Source organism: Suncus etruscus, chromosome 10 (genome assembly GCF_024139225.1).
Source record: "Suncus etruscus isolate mSunEtr1 chromosome 10, mSunEtr1.pri.cur, whole genome shotgun sequence".
Classification (NCBI taxonomy): domain Eukaryota; kingdom Metazoa; phylum Chordata; class Mammalia; order Eulipotyphla; family Soricidae; genus Suncus; species Suncus etruscus.
Genome location: NC_064857.1, coordinates 92,974,914 through 92,987,923, shown reverse-complemented (window position 1 = coordinate 92,987,923; position 13,010 = coordinate 92,974,914). Strand labels below are relative to the sequence as shown.

The 13,010-nt window shown below is 36.8% G+C and overlaps 1 protein-coding gene across 1 annotated transcript in view; it reads left to right on the top strand.

The window, feature by feature from the left end:
• Positions 1–13,010, top strand: part of FBN1 (fibrillin 1) — a 271,458-nt gene that overhangs the window by 175,729 nt on the left and 82,719 nt on the right. Inside the window, exons 18-25 of the mRNA XM_049782524.1 lie at positions 1,784–1,837; positions 3,512–3,637; positions 4,871–4,996; positions 5,505–5,624; positions 5,863–6,000; positions 6,698–6,748; positions 8,634–8,759; positions 11,272–11,499. Of these exons, the coding sequence (XP_049638481.1) occupies positions 1,784–1,837; positions 3,512–3,637; positions 4,871–4,996; positions 5,505–5,624; positions 5,863–6,000; positions 6,698–6,748; positions 8,634–8,759; positions 11,272–11,499 (969 nt within the window). The remainder of the gene's footprint in view (positions 1–1,783; positions 1,838–3,511; positions 3,638–4,870; positions 4,997–5,504; positions 5,625–5,862; positions 6,001–6,697; positions 6,749–8,633; positions 8,760–11,271; positions 11,500–13,010) is intronic.

Here is a 13,010-nt window from a genome sequence, read left to right as displayed (position 1 = left end):
GATCAAAAGACACCATATTTCCTCAAGCAATTAGAGTGATAACCAATGCTCTATTCTACTAGCCTCTGCTTTATATTTGAATGGGTTTATACAGCAGTTTTGGTGGCAAGAAGTAATTTCACTCACCTTATTTTTGCCATGATGAGATTGATGGGCTTTATGGGATATCTTAATTTCAAAAGAAAGGGGGGGGGTTTCAGGTACTAAAAGAACCTAAAAAAGAATGCCCTGAGTTGAATGAGAAATCTCAATCATACAGCCTTAAAATTCATCTTTGTACTCTGGAGGCCAAACAAGGTTTATGTGAAGCTTTTTTTTTTTTTTTTCTTCACTTGCTGCTGAACACTCCCACTCACAGAAAATAAGTCAGTTCAATCTATGAGTGTAGAATCCTTGGGAATTTTCTCAATTGCCCATACCCATGTCTCTACAGCATAGTAAATCACCTGCATTTATGCCAAGAATCAGCTAACTTAGCACTTACTGCAAAAATGCTTTTTACGAAACTAGCATGATTTTGTTTTTTTCCTTTTTTATTGCTTCCAGTCTTTTGCGAGTGTTTTAATTCACTGCTGACTCAAAAGACTAAGGAGGACACATTTCTTTTGGTTCCCAGTTCCTGACTTTCACCCACACAATGGCAGACACCTTCCCATCCCATTCCCCTTCATTTGATCCTTCTTCCGATGATTTTTAAATTAAGGGATTTCATCACTTTTCTCAAATTTACATTTGCTAGAAGGAATAGGCTCTGAATTATTCAATCTAATATCTCTTGTCTGCATAACTCATCAGGAATACAAGTTGCTGGTGTCAGAAACACAATAACTTCGCTTCAGCATTGCCATGCAGTTACCTTCTACACAAAATTTCTTCGTTACCACCCAGGATGTTTTTTTAAGTTTGTTTGTTGGTTGGTTTGTTTTGTTTTATTCTGTTTTGTCACTTCCCACAAATAATTTGCATTTGATCCTGAGACCCTGTGGTTGCCAGAAACCATTTTAGTTTCTTTTACTTAGACAAAGTAGGGTTACAGTTAGTTCTACATTTACATTATTCACTTTTCTGTTCACCTAAATACTGATGGAATTACATGTAAAACATTGTATTCATTTTAAGAAATGGAACTCTGATTCCATGGTAAATTTGAGGAAATATTCTATCCACAACAATTTCTCCAATAAGATCTCACAGTTTTGCCATTATGTAATACTTTTCTTCTCGATGTATCATATTGGATAAATCAAGTGTCCTGATAAATATTAACTATAAAAATCCTCTTTGGTGCAAATGGAGATATCTTCTTGTTCTTGTGAGTGTGGGCTAGGGTATTGACTTGCAGAAAGAAATGAGAAAATGTTAAGAACTTGATTGTCCTGAAAAGCTGCTCTCACCAAAGAAACAAAATTTTTCCCAAGGTGGTGGGAGAAAGTTTTATTAACAGTTAAGAAACCACATTTTAACAGGCATATTTCACTGTAAGTGTAAAGTGTTCCCTGGTGGACAAAATCAACTTATAGGAAAAACACCTTTTCCGAAAGTGCTTTACACAAGGAATTACTGTAAGATGCTTTTTATTCTTAGCAGTCATTTCCCACAGCGCTGCAGTCTTTAAAATGGGGTTTGGTGTAAGGGTGACCCACCTGGGAAATGCTTTCTTTTTCTGTTCCCACTTTATTTTAGTTCCATTCACTTTGGAGGAAATGATGTATGCAAGGCCAGGGGCAGGATAGACCTGTTGTGCAAACAAGGGAATCATTTACTATCTGTTAATTTATTGCAGCGGAATATCAGGCGCTCTGCAGCAGTGGGCCAGGAATGACATCATCAGGCAGTGGTAAGGATTCACTTTGAAATTTTCTACCTTAACCATGTGCAAAGAAGCATTGGGTGTCCCTCTGGGTTTTCAATTGGGATCTTAACAGTAGTTGGCCTAACACTTTTCTATTACACCCAGATTGCTGAGATGGCCACCTGGCAGAAAATCTCTGGCAATTGGGTCTTCTGTTTGCAGAATAGGGATGGAGGACTAGAATTGGGGGATTAGAGCACCATTAATGTGACGGGGGATGAAATACTGTGATGAGATATAGTGACCAGGGTTATGAGAAGGGTTGTCATGACTCTCCTTTGGATTTTCTATTGTTAAGTACAATTCAGAGTTATGGGTTTAATTAAATTACTAAGTTAAATTATTCTTCTTAAATAATTTTAAATAATTTTATAATGGTGAAGTTCTGGTCTTTATAAGATGGCAGTAAGGCAGCATCTTATATTTTTGTATCAAACAGGGACAGACATTATCTTAATAAAGCAAGAATGAAATATTTTATGTAGGATGTAAAACTAGAATAATGTCAGTTCTATGATAGAAATTAAATAGTAACAGGTGGGAAGTGGGTGACAAGAAATAGAAAAGGATTCTCTAATGGTTAGTAGAAACATAAATGACTAGGTTAAAGATAGTTCTTAGAAAATTGAACTGGATAAACTATTAGTTGCTTAACTTTGTGGATTTCATCATTATACATGGCTGAATAGAGGAAATGGATAGCTAAAAGAGGAAGGAGAGGGGGCGGAGAGATAGCATAGAGGTAAAGTGTTTGCCTTGCATGCAGAAGGATGGTGGTTCAAATCCTAGCATCTCATATGGTCCCCCGAGCCTGCAAGGAGTGAATTCTAAGCATAGCGCCAGGAGTAGCCCCTGAGTGCTGCCAGGTGTGACCCAAAAACCAAAATAAAATAAGGGGAAGGAGAATCAAGAAGACCTACAGTAAGAAGCCAATATGGAGAAAATTGTGATAGGAACTTGGAGAAGAGAAAAAAAAAATGTTTAACTTAATTTTCTTTATGTGGCACCACCTGTTTATCCACCTTGTTATCCTTGACGATTGGTGCTCTCAATGAGCAAACAGAGGCAGACACCTTGTCTACGTGGGCAAAAAAAATAAGTCAGAGACTTTCCAGAGATGATTGTATTGAATAGGTTATATAGTGATGTGTAGGTATGCTCCATATACTCATGACCCACATGTCCTTCCATGGAGAAGCATGAGAAATTTCCAGTCAGTAACCAGAGTTCATGATGACTTAATCTTGAAGATATTTTTGAGTTTAGAGATGTTTGAACCATGAGAATGACATAGTTGCAGTGCCTACTAGTGCTGGTGATAGTGGTGGAAGGTGGATTGAAGTAGGATTGACTAGTGCCAGGGGGAACCATTTGTAAACACTACATTTGGGTTCTATGTTGATTCTCTTTTCCATATTAACATTGGTATTTGAAAAAGCCCTGAAATTCCTTCAGCTTTATTAAAGATTGGTACTCTCTTAATTCTAGGTTAAATACCTAATTTCTCTCAGGGACTGGTAGAAGGAAAATCTTATGTAGACTATTTTAGTGAGGGAGGGAGAAAGAAACTTATTGAATTGATTGTAATGTTATATTTTGATAATTCCATGTGAAATGTATTTTTATTGTGATTGATTTTGAGCTGTTTTTGTGGTGCAGATATAAACGAGTGCGCATTAGATCCTGATATTTGTCCAAATGGAATTTGCGAGAATCTTCGTGGCACCTACAAATGTATATGCAATTCAGGATATGAAGTGGATTCAACTGGAAAAAATTGCATTGGTAAGAATTTTCACCTTGTTTTCAAAAATCTTCCTCTTTTGACTGCAGGTTTCTTCATCCCTTCTGGCCCAAACCTACCTTATCCTTCTTTGTAATCAGCATCGACTTTGTGATGGGAATACACTCTTCAAAGCCTTTAGGAAATGTATAGTTATTATATGAGTAGACATAGTTATTTAAAACTGGAGCAATATAAAAAAAACTAGAGCAATATAGAACAGTGGGTAAAGCACTGGCCTAACAGCACTTGGCTGACCAGCCAGAGTTTGAGTGCTGGCACTTCATATGGCCCATATGGTCCATTGAGCCCTGCTAAGAGAGATCCCTGAGCCAGGAGTAAGCCCTGAGCATAGCCAGATGTGGATGAAAGAAGAAAGAAAGAAAGAAAGAAAGAAAGAAAGAAAGAAAGAAAGAAAGAAAGAAAGAAAGAAAGAAAGAAAGAAAGAAAGAAAGAAAGAAAGAAAGAAGAAAGAAAGAAAGAAAGAAAGAAAGAAAGAAAGAAAGAAAGAAAGAAAGAAGGAGAAAGAAAGAAAGAAAGAAAGAAAGAAAGAAAGAAAGAAAGAAAGAAAGAAAGAGAGAAAGAGAGAGAGAAAAGAAAGAGAGAGAGAGAAAAGAAAGAAAGAAAGAAAGAAAGAAAGAAAGAAAGAAAGAAAGAAAGAAAGAAAGAAAGAAAGAAAGAGAGAGAGAGAGAGGGAGGGAGGGAGGGAGGAAGGAAGAAAGAAAGAAAGAAAGAAAGAAAGAAAGAAAGAAAGAAAGAAAAGAAAGAAGAAGAAGAAAGAAGAAAGAAGAAGGAAGGAAGGAAGGAAGGAAGGAAGGAAGGAAGAAAGGAAGGAAGGAAGGAAGAAAGGAAGGAAGAAAGAAAGAAAAAAGAAAGAAGAAGAAGAAAGAAGAAGAAAGAAAGAAAGAAAGAAAGAAAGAAAGAAAGAAAGAAGAAAGAAAAGAAAGAAAGAAAGAAAGAAAGAAAGAAAGAAAGAAAGAAAGAAAGAAAGAAAGAAAGAAAGAAAGAAAGAAAGAAAGAAAGAAAGAAAGAAAGAAAGAAAGAAGAAAACATTAGTTAAGACCTCATTTTTTAAAAGTTAGATAAACTGGCAAAGATCAATAGTACAGGATTTTTCCATTCTCTTTTGAATTCATAATAACATCATGTCCTATATAGCCTAACCTAACAGAGCAAAAGAGTTGTGAGCATGATAGCTACTGTTTTTAAAAATTAATTTTCACTTCTTTCTCTAGATATTAATGAGTGTGCATTGAATAGTTTACTTTGTGACAATGGACAGTGTAGGAACACTCCTGGAAGTTTTGTCTGTACCTGTCCTAAGGGATTTATATACAAACCTGAACTAAAAACCTGTGAAGGTAAGCTACCTAATTTTGTTTTCCTAGCAAATACTATGAGTCTTTTGTTATGCAGCAGAAATCCATAAAAAAATTTTCTGTTTTAAACCATTAGACTATCCCCAAATCTTGTGGTTCCAAAGAACACTTGCATGCATGTTTAAGCCACTGAAGTACTGTCATTGTTATTTCATTTGCCATTATTTTGTGTTAAATTGTCCTTTAAACTAATCAATTTGCACTTGCTGCAGTAGCATTTTACTTGGAAGCAAGAAGGAATGAAGAAAATATATGTATATGTTCTTTCAATTTGTAATTCAGAAATTACACCTTTGCTCCTGAGTTTTTTAAGAGATTCTGTCATATGCCACATGTCATACATGATGTACTCACATACTGTGACCTTTTATCTGAGAAAAAAAAATTAGATCTGTTTTACTACCAAATGGCGATAGTAACTGAGAATATTTAACTACTCATTTACCCCCAACTAGCTTCTAGCTATAATATATACCTGTTTCTCTTACAGACATTGATGAATGCGAATCGAATCCTTGCATTAATGGAGTCTGCAAAAACAGCCCTGGCTCTTTCATTTGTGAATGTTCGTCTGAAAGTACCTTGGATGCAACCAAAACCATCTGCATAGGTATTTATCTTTATTTATCTTTCTGAGAATCATTTCCCTTTGATTCTCAGTGCTGCTGTCCTTACTGACCCTCATTATTACAAAGGAATTCAAAGTTTGATGAGCAAAATGTGAAGTGATCATTATTTCTTGTTTTATGAATTTATTCTTGCTATAATTCCAATACATGTATTTGGATTTTTATATAGATTTTAACCAAGCATGCATTAAGTATCGTTCTTCCTTCCCCGTACTACAGAAACCATCAAGGGTACTTGCTGGCAGACGGTCATTGATGGGCGGTGTGAAATTAATATCAATGGTGCCACCTTGAAGTCTGAGTGTTGTTCTTCCCTTGGCGCTGCCTGGGGGAGCCCATGTACCCTTTGTCAACTTGGTAAGAGTTCTGTTACTCTCTCCAATACTTGGGTCATTTAGGTTCACAAGGGAATTTTAGAAGCTGCAATTTGATGTCCTCAGTGCAACAGATTGCTTATAAAAAGTATTAAGGGCAGTAGTTTTATGTGATCTGATTACTTTATCATTTTTTATCAGCACATTGTAATGTGCTTAGCTACTCTTGCTTTCATTACTGAGCAATTCAAATGACTCTCAGTAAGCTCATGATTTGGATTCCTGAGCTTTTCATGGCATGTATTTTCTTCCAATAAACTGATATGACGGTTTCATGATGAAATCTCTTTTAAATCTCTTGCAAAATGAGCTATAAAGACATGCTGATGGTTTTATTGTTTCATTTTTTTAAATATATAAATGCATGAAGTTGTAGAGTATCGGTGCCACAGAGCATAACTCCTTCAAATTCTAGGCTTTGTTTTTTATATTTATGTTTCAATTATCCTGTCTTGTGATTCTTATTTTTTGAACTGATAGCAATAGAGAAATCTAGTTAGAGGAGTTGAACTTTATCAAGGAGTCATTTTATTTATCTTCACATAGTCTTAAAAAAACCTCTTATTTTCAAACTAAACTAATTCACAATCTAGCTCCTCTTTTATTTGTTATGCTATGTAATGGCTATATCTTTACAAAATTTGGATATTGTTATCTCAAATTCACTTTTTTTTTAACAGATCCCATTTGTGGTAAAGGATATTCAAGGATTAAAGGAACACAATGTGAAGGTATTTCTGATTATTTGTAAACTCTAACTTTCTGAGTGCATGAAGAATGCTAAGTTAATTTGGATTAAATAAGGCTATCATGTAACTTCACACTGCGGCAGAGAAAATGAATGAAAATTGCAGGTGATAGTAGTTGCAAATTTCATGAGCCCATTTATGCTATTGCAACCATTAGAACACAGTGATTAAAAGGCATGGTTAAGAGCATCTGTACTGGGGCCGGAGAGATAGCCCAGTGGTAGGGCCTTTGTCTTGCATGCAGCCAATTGGAAAGGGACCCGGTTCAATTCCCAGCATTCCATGTGGTCCCCCAGCCTGCTAGGGGCAATTTCTGAGTGCAGAGCCAGGAGTGACCCGAGTGCCGCTGGGTATGACCCAGAAACCAATCAATCAATCAATCAATCAATGAATTAATTAATAAATGAATAAACTTTAAAAAATCTTAAAAAATAAAGAGCATCTGTACTTTCAAATTGCTACTTTACAGAAAGAAAAAAAGGAAATCTTCTATGAGGCTGTAAAATGTGCATTTTTCTTGGCTTGTCCGAATTTTTTGATTGTGTATTTGTTTCCTAGCCATGACTGATATAGAAGGACATGTTCTATTGCCTCACTTTTGGAAGTCTATGCAGTCTCTCCAGTTTGCTGGATTCTTTCTTTCTCGGAGAGTCCTGGATAGACAGAGGTCAGGGTGACTAACACAACCTGACATGACACAGCAGCTGAAAAATTTTAAAAACAGTAATTAGTCCCATATGTGGGATAAAAGTTTTTTCCTGCTAAAATAAAGAAGAACACTACAACCCCCACCCAAGGTTTTCCTTTCCAAAACATGACTGAATCCATTGGCCTTTCTCTGCTTCAGACCCACTGTTAATAACTTATCTGACCTCAGAAGCATGGAAGTTGCCAGAACAACAAAAAAAGAACCCACCCCAAACGTAAATTTCCCCTTCCCCATTTATCTCTCTTAGAAAGTTTTAGAAATTTTTTTCCAACATCTTTGGCTTGAAAATGGATTTCTCCTAAATAGAGACACAGTGTGAGTTTCTTAAGTAACACTCCCCCACCCCACTTTTTTTTTTTTTATTTTTGGCATTGACAAGTAAGTGCATTTCTTTGTATTAGCTTGATGGTGAATATTTTTCTAAATTAAGTCCAAAGAACATACTGCTCCCCATTTAGCAAATTGGGAAGGACTGGAAAAAGTAAGAGATTTTGGTGAATGATGAATGAATGAATGTGAGCATCAACTAGCCCCAATTAAATTTGGGACCATTGAGTCTGAGACCCTTGTTAGTTTTAATTTTATGTACTTCCTAGAGTTGTCTCTTCTCAAATGATATTTTTTTCTGGGCCCATATGTTCCTCAATGAAAAATTTCCCCTATTCTTACCAACTTTATCAGCTTGAAAGATGAGGTCCCTCTCTCGTAGTAAATGGTGGTATATATTGTAAGACTCAACCCCAATCATGGACAAATTTGTAATCATGGTGTTTAAGTAAAAAAAAGGAAAAAAAATGGATGAGGTCCCTGTTTCTCCATTAAATTCCAGACATCTTGTCTCATTAAGCTGATTACATGACTCCTGGAAGCCTTGCCCAAGATGTCCCCTTAGTTCATAGTACCAACCACCTTTCTCTGCAAGTCAAAGATTATTCCCCGAGACAGAATGAGGAACTATTGTCTGTATTAATAAGTGGACTCAGTTCAATTTGTATTTCAACATCTTAGAATCTCTCTCTGAGCTTTTTGGAAGCAAAGTAACTTTTTGAACTAGTTAAAAATTGCCTTTTCTATTGTGAAAATAATCAGGAACTCTGTAAATGCACTAAAGAAGAGTGAAAACACATCTCTATTAACCTTTTTCCTTTTTCTTCATAGATATAAATGAATGTCAAGTGTTTCCGGGAGTATGCAAAAATGGTGTATGTGTCAACTCTCCAGGATCCTTTAGGTGTGAATGTCCCAGTGGAATGACTTTGGATACCACAGGGAGAATCTGCCTAGGTAAATAAATATTGAGCCTGCCACCTTCCTAATGACTGTTTCTTTAAGTTTTTTTTAAAGATCAGTTAATCGGACAGATATAAATACTTAGTTTCTTGTACAAATATAAATACCCAAATTCAACCTATTCATTTGAATCTATGATGGATTCCTTGACAGACGAGCTTACTTAAGTTCTTTGCTTTTTCTTTATAAAATGAGTCATGGGCTGGAGAGATAAATTCATAGGTATAATTTACATATAGCAGACTTAGGTCTAATACCCTGAATCACATGGTTTACTGAGCACTAGCCCCTGCACATCACCAGTGTGACCCCTCCAAAAAAAAAGAGTAGATAGGGGCTGGAGAGATAGCACAGTGGTAGGACCTTTGCCTTGCATGAAACCGACCCAGGAAGGACAGTGGTTCAAATCCAGGCACCCCATATGGTCCCCCAAGTTTGCCAGGTGCGATTCCTGAGCGCAAAGCTAGGAGTCACTCCCTGAGTGCCACCGGGTGTGGCTCAAAAAAAAACAAAGAGAGAGAGAGAGAGAGAGAGAGAGAGAGAGAGAGAGAGAGTAGATAATATCTTGATGCAGAGAAATTTAGTCTTTAGTAACATGTAGCTATTTCTTTAATCATAATTATTTTAGTCATACTACAGCTCTTAAATTTGCTCCTCATATACCATATATTATTCTATACAAGATCAATGGTATGGAAGGAAGGCTTATTTAATTAAAGACTGCAGCTCCTACCTGATTGGCATGTCCATCCCCTTCCAGTAGAATGAGGCCTGACAGGAACTCTGTTGTGCCAGAAATGAAGAGTGTCACATCTGTGAAATGTAAATTAGACAGAGCCCAGGGCTTTCATCTCTGCCTGTCTTGGTGTGATGCTTTGGGCCAATTGCTAGAGCCCAGGTGGCTATGATGTGGAAGAAATGAGTCATAGGTCCCAGACTTCTTAGAAAATGCCCTGTGACCTTGTTGTAACTACAAGTGTAGACCCCCTCTTTCTTGTCAGTATGATGACTTATTTTGTGGTGACTCTGCTGGCTTTTTGACTGATGTTCGGAACAAGTCCCTTGAGTCTCGAGTGTCAAATTCCAGGACTCTGACAGGCATGCTGTCACACTGTGTATGTAAAACTACATTACTCTGAAGAACAGCTTCAGTAAATCCCCATCATAGGTGATGAAAAGAGCGGTATGTAGTTTAGGGACTTGGATCATATATAAATGAGAACTAACAAATCCTTAAATATAGAACTTTATAGTTCATAATGCAAGCAGTGAGATAAAATAGCTACAATTCAATGGCTGGAAACTTTTATGACCATGGATAATGTTGTTCTGAGTCTTAGCCCTTTTTTTAAGGGGTAATAAGCATTTGATGAAAACCACCTGACAGGTTTTCAGCTAAAGATGTGTTTCATTTAAGGAGGCACTTAAAAATTATCTGTCTTAGTGCCAAAGAGATAATACAGAAGTTAAAGTATAGACCTTGCATGTGGCTGATTCTGGTTCCATACCCATTACCACATGATCTTCCAAATACTGCTAAGTGTGGTCCTGATGTCATGGACACTTTAGGGAATTCTCTGTGTCCCCAGAAAAGTGGGTAAAGCCTGGAAATTCTGGAGTCCTGCCAAAATGGCTCAAGTAACTCCTGGCATGGCAAGGTGTCTGAGAAATATCTCACCCTTGGATGTGTGCATTTAGCCACTATTCTGTTTAACTGAGAATCTCTGGGCAGGCCTCCTAGGTTTCCTGAGCATGAGCACCATTTGGGAAGTTCTCCTCAAAATTATGTCTTGTAAGGACAACTTGAGTTTTCCAAGGCTTTAGAAGCTTTATTTTATATTATAGCCCCAAATTCTAGGTATTCTGATCTCTAGTTGGTTGATATTTCCTTGCTTCCTCACAATCTAATTTATCTGGTCTTAAGGCTGATATATTGAAAAGAATGTGCACCTGAACACCTACTGGGATAATAGCAGTGCTGCTGGCAGAGTAGAAGGGGAAATTTATGGATTTTATATGCTCTTTTCCCCTTTTGAGGTAGGCTTCACTTCATAATCTGCCATTCTATCTCCCCACAAATAATGTGGATCAGACTAGAGCAAGCTCCAAGTCATCAGTAGTGAATTCCCATGTTCTCTTCCCTCAAAATGAGATATCAAATCACCATAGGATGCCTGCATGGAAAATGGGCTTATTTTTCCAGGGAAAAGGCAGCCCTTTGAAGAGTAAAGAGTATGAGTTCTTAGAATACTATTTCTCATGGGATATTGGCATAAAATATTTTATGTTGACTTGAAATTCTCCACAAATAGGAGCTTCAAATAAGCATGGGCTGCCAATGTGTCTGCCAGACACTGCCAGGACCTGGATTCTTTAGAAGAATAAAAATGGAATTCTTGTCAAGAAGAAAAGAGCAAATTATTACTATCTATTGTGTTTTATATATCATATTTGGGTCTCTGGAAGCAAGTAGGTGTCCTCAGTTTCCATCGCTTCTCTCTGGCAGATATTCGCCTGGAAACATGTTACATGCGCTATGATGATGAGGAGTGTACTCTGCCCATTTCTGGCCGCCACCGCATGGATGCCTGCTGCTGCTCTGTGGGGGCAGCCTGGGGTACCCACGAGTGTGAAGAATGTCCAGTGAGAAACACACCTGAGTATGATGAACTCTGTCCTAGAGGACCTGGATTTGCCACAAAAGAAATCACAAATGGAAAGCCCTTCTTCAAAGGTACAATGATTTTCAGGGTTGATAGTTCTTGCTTATATAGCAGCAGGGTCTATGAACTAAAAATTATAATGACTGTTTCTGGTATGGTCAAATCCTGACTCCCTCAGTATGCGTTCTTTACTTTCTGAATCACAGAGTTACTTGCACTGCATTGGATTTACTTTGAATGTATACCAAGATTTTCTGAGGTTATCTGCATGGCACACACAACATAGCATTGTTAACTCTTAAAGTTGATTTTACTAGAAAGTGAATGGAAAGGCTTGGAAACTCCCATGCCATTTTGTAAAGTCCTGGTTGGATGATCAAAGTATCAAAGTATCAATGTCTAGATTTTGGAAGGTCAAGACATGGGACAACTATTTAGACATTTAGACAACTTTGTCTAAATGTAGTGGAATTCATTCTTATGGTGAACAGTGCAATGGCTATACTGTTTCAAATATGATTTCAGTTTATTATATCATAGAAAATCCATGCAAAAATAAAAGTGATGGATTTAATTTAATTCCAAAATTGGTTTAAAATTCTATGTACAATGATATAGAACTTTTATACTTCCGCATATGGAAAAATCCTATTAAGTCAGTCAAAATCTTAATTATTCAGAAAGCCCCAGAATATGTTCCTAGAATAACTTTATGATGGTTGTCTGCAATATCTCATAATGTGTTTTGAAGATTCATACAAATTATTAGCTTCATACAAATCAATTTATAAAAATTGGAAATGATACAGACACCTCTTATTTATCCTGATTATTTTTAAAGAGTGGGGCCAAAGTATAAGTAGGGAGCTTGCCTTGCATGTGGCTGATCTGAGTAAAATTCTCATCATCCCATTGGGTCCCCTGAGCCTCAGTAAGAGTAAGTTCTAAGTGTAATTAAGTGTGCCCCACAAATTCTTTTAAATGAAATATGTAAAAATTTAAAAAGCACAAAAACATTTCTGCTGAGTGTTTGGCACAAGAAGACTTGAGAGTTAAAATCATTCTCTCCAGAGAGACAGTATTTAGGTGATTTTTTAAAATGTCCTAGAAAAATTCAAAGGAACATGAATGAATTGCTTCCAATGGTTGCAGCTCCCCTTATCAGCAGAAAGATGTTACTCTTGAGATTAAGTCTACATGTTTTGTCTCTTGCAATACTTTGTAGAGTGATTTTTGTGTATGTCAGCTTTAGGAATTGCTTTCAAAATGGCCCTAGTAAGGTAAAACTCAGATCACATATAAAGTAAAATTCAGATGTTGTCTCCTAGTGTAAAGGAAACTCTTGATTAGCAAATTCCTAATGTATGCAACATTATAAGGTTTTTTTGTTTGTTTGGGAGCCATAATTGGTGGTGTCCAGGAATTACTACTGGCTTTGAACTCAAGGATCACTCTGGCAGTGGACAGGGTACTATATGGAATGCCAGGGACCAAACCTGGTTGGTCACCTGGAAGGCAAGCACTTGACACACTGTAGTGGCCAGGTCACTGCAAAATTTCTGTTATATATATATATATAACT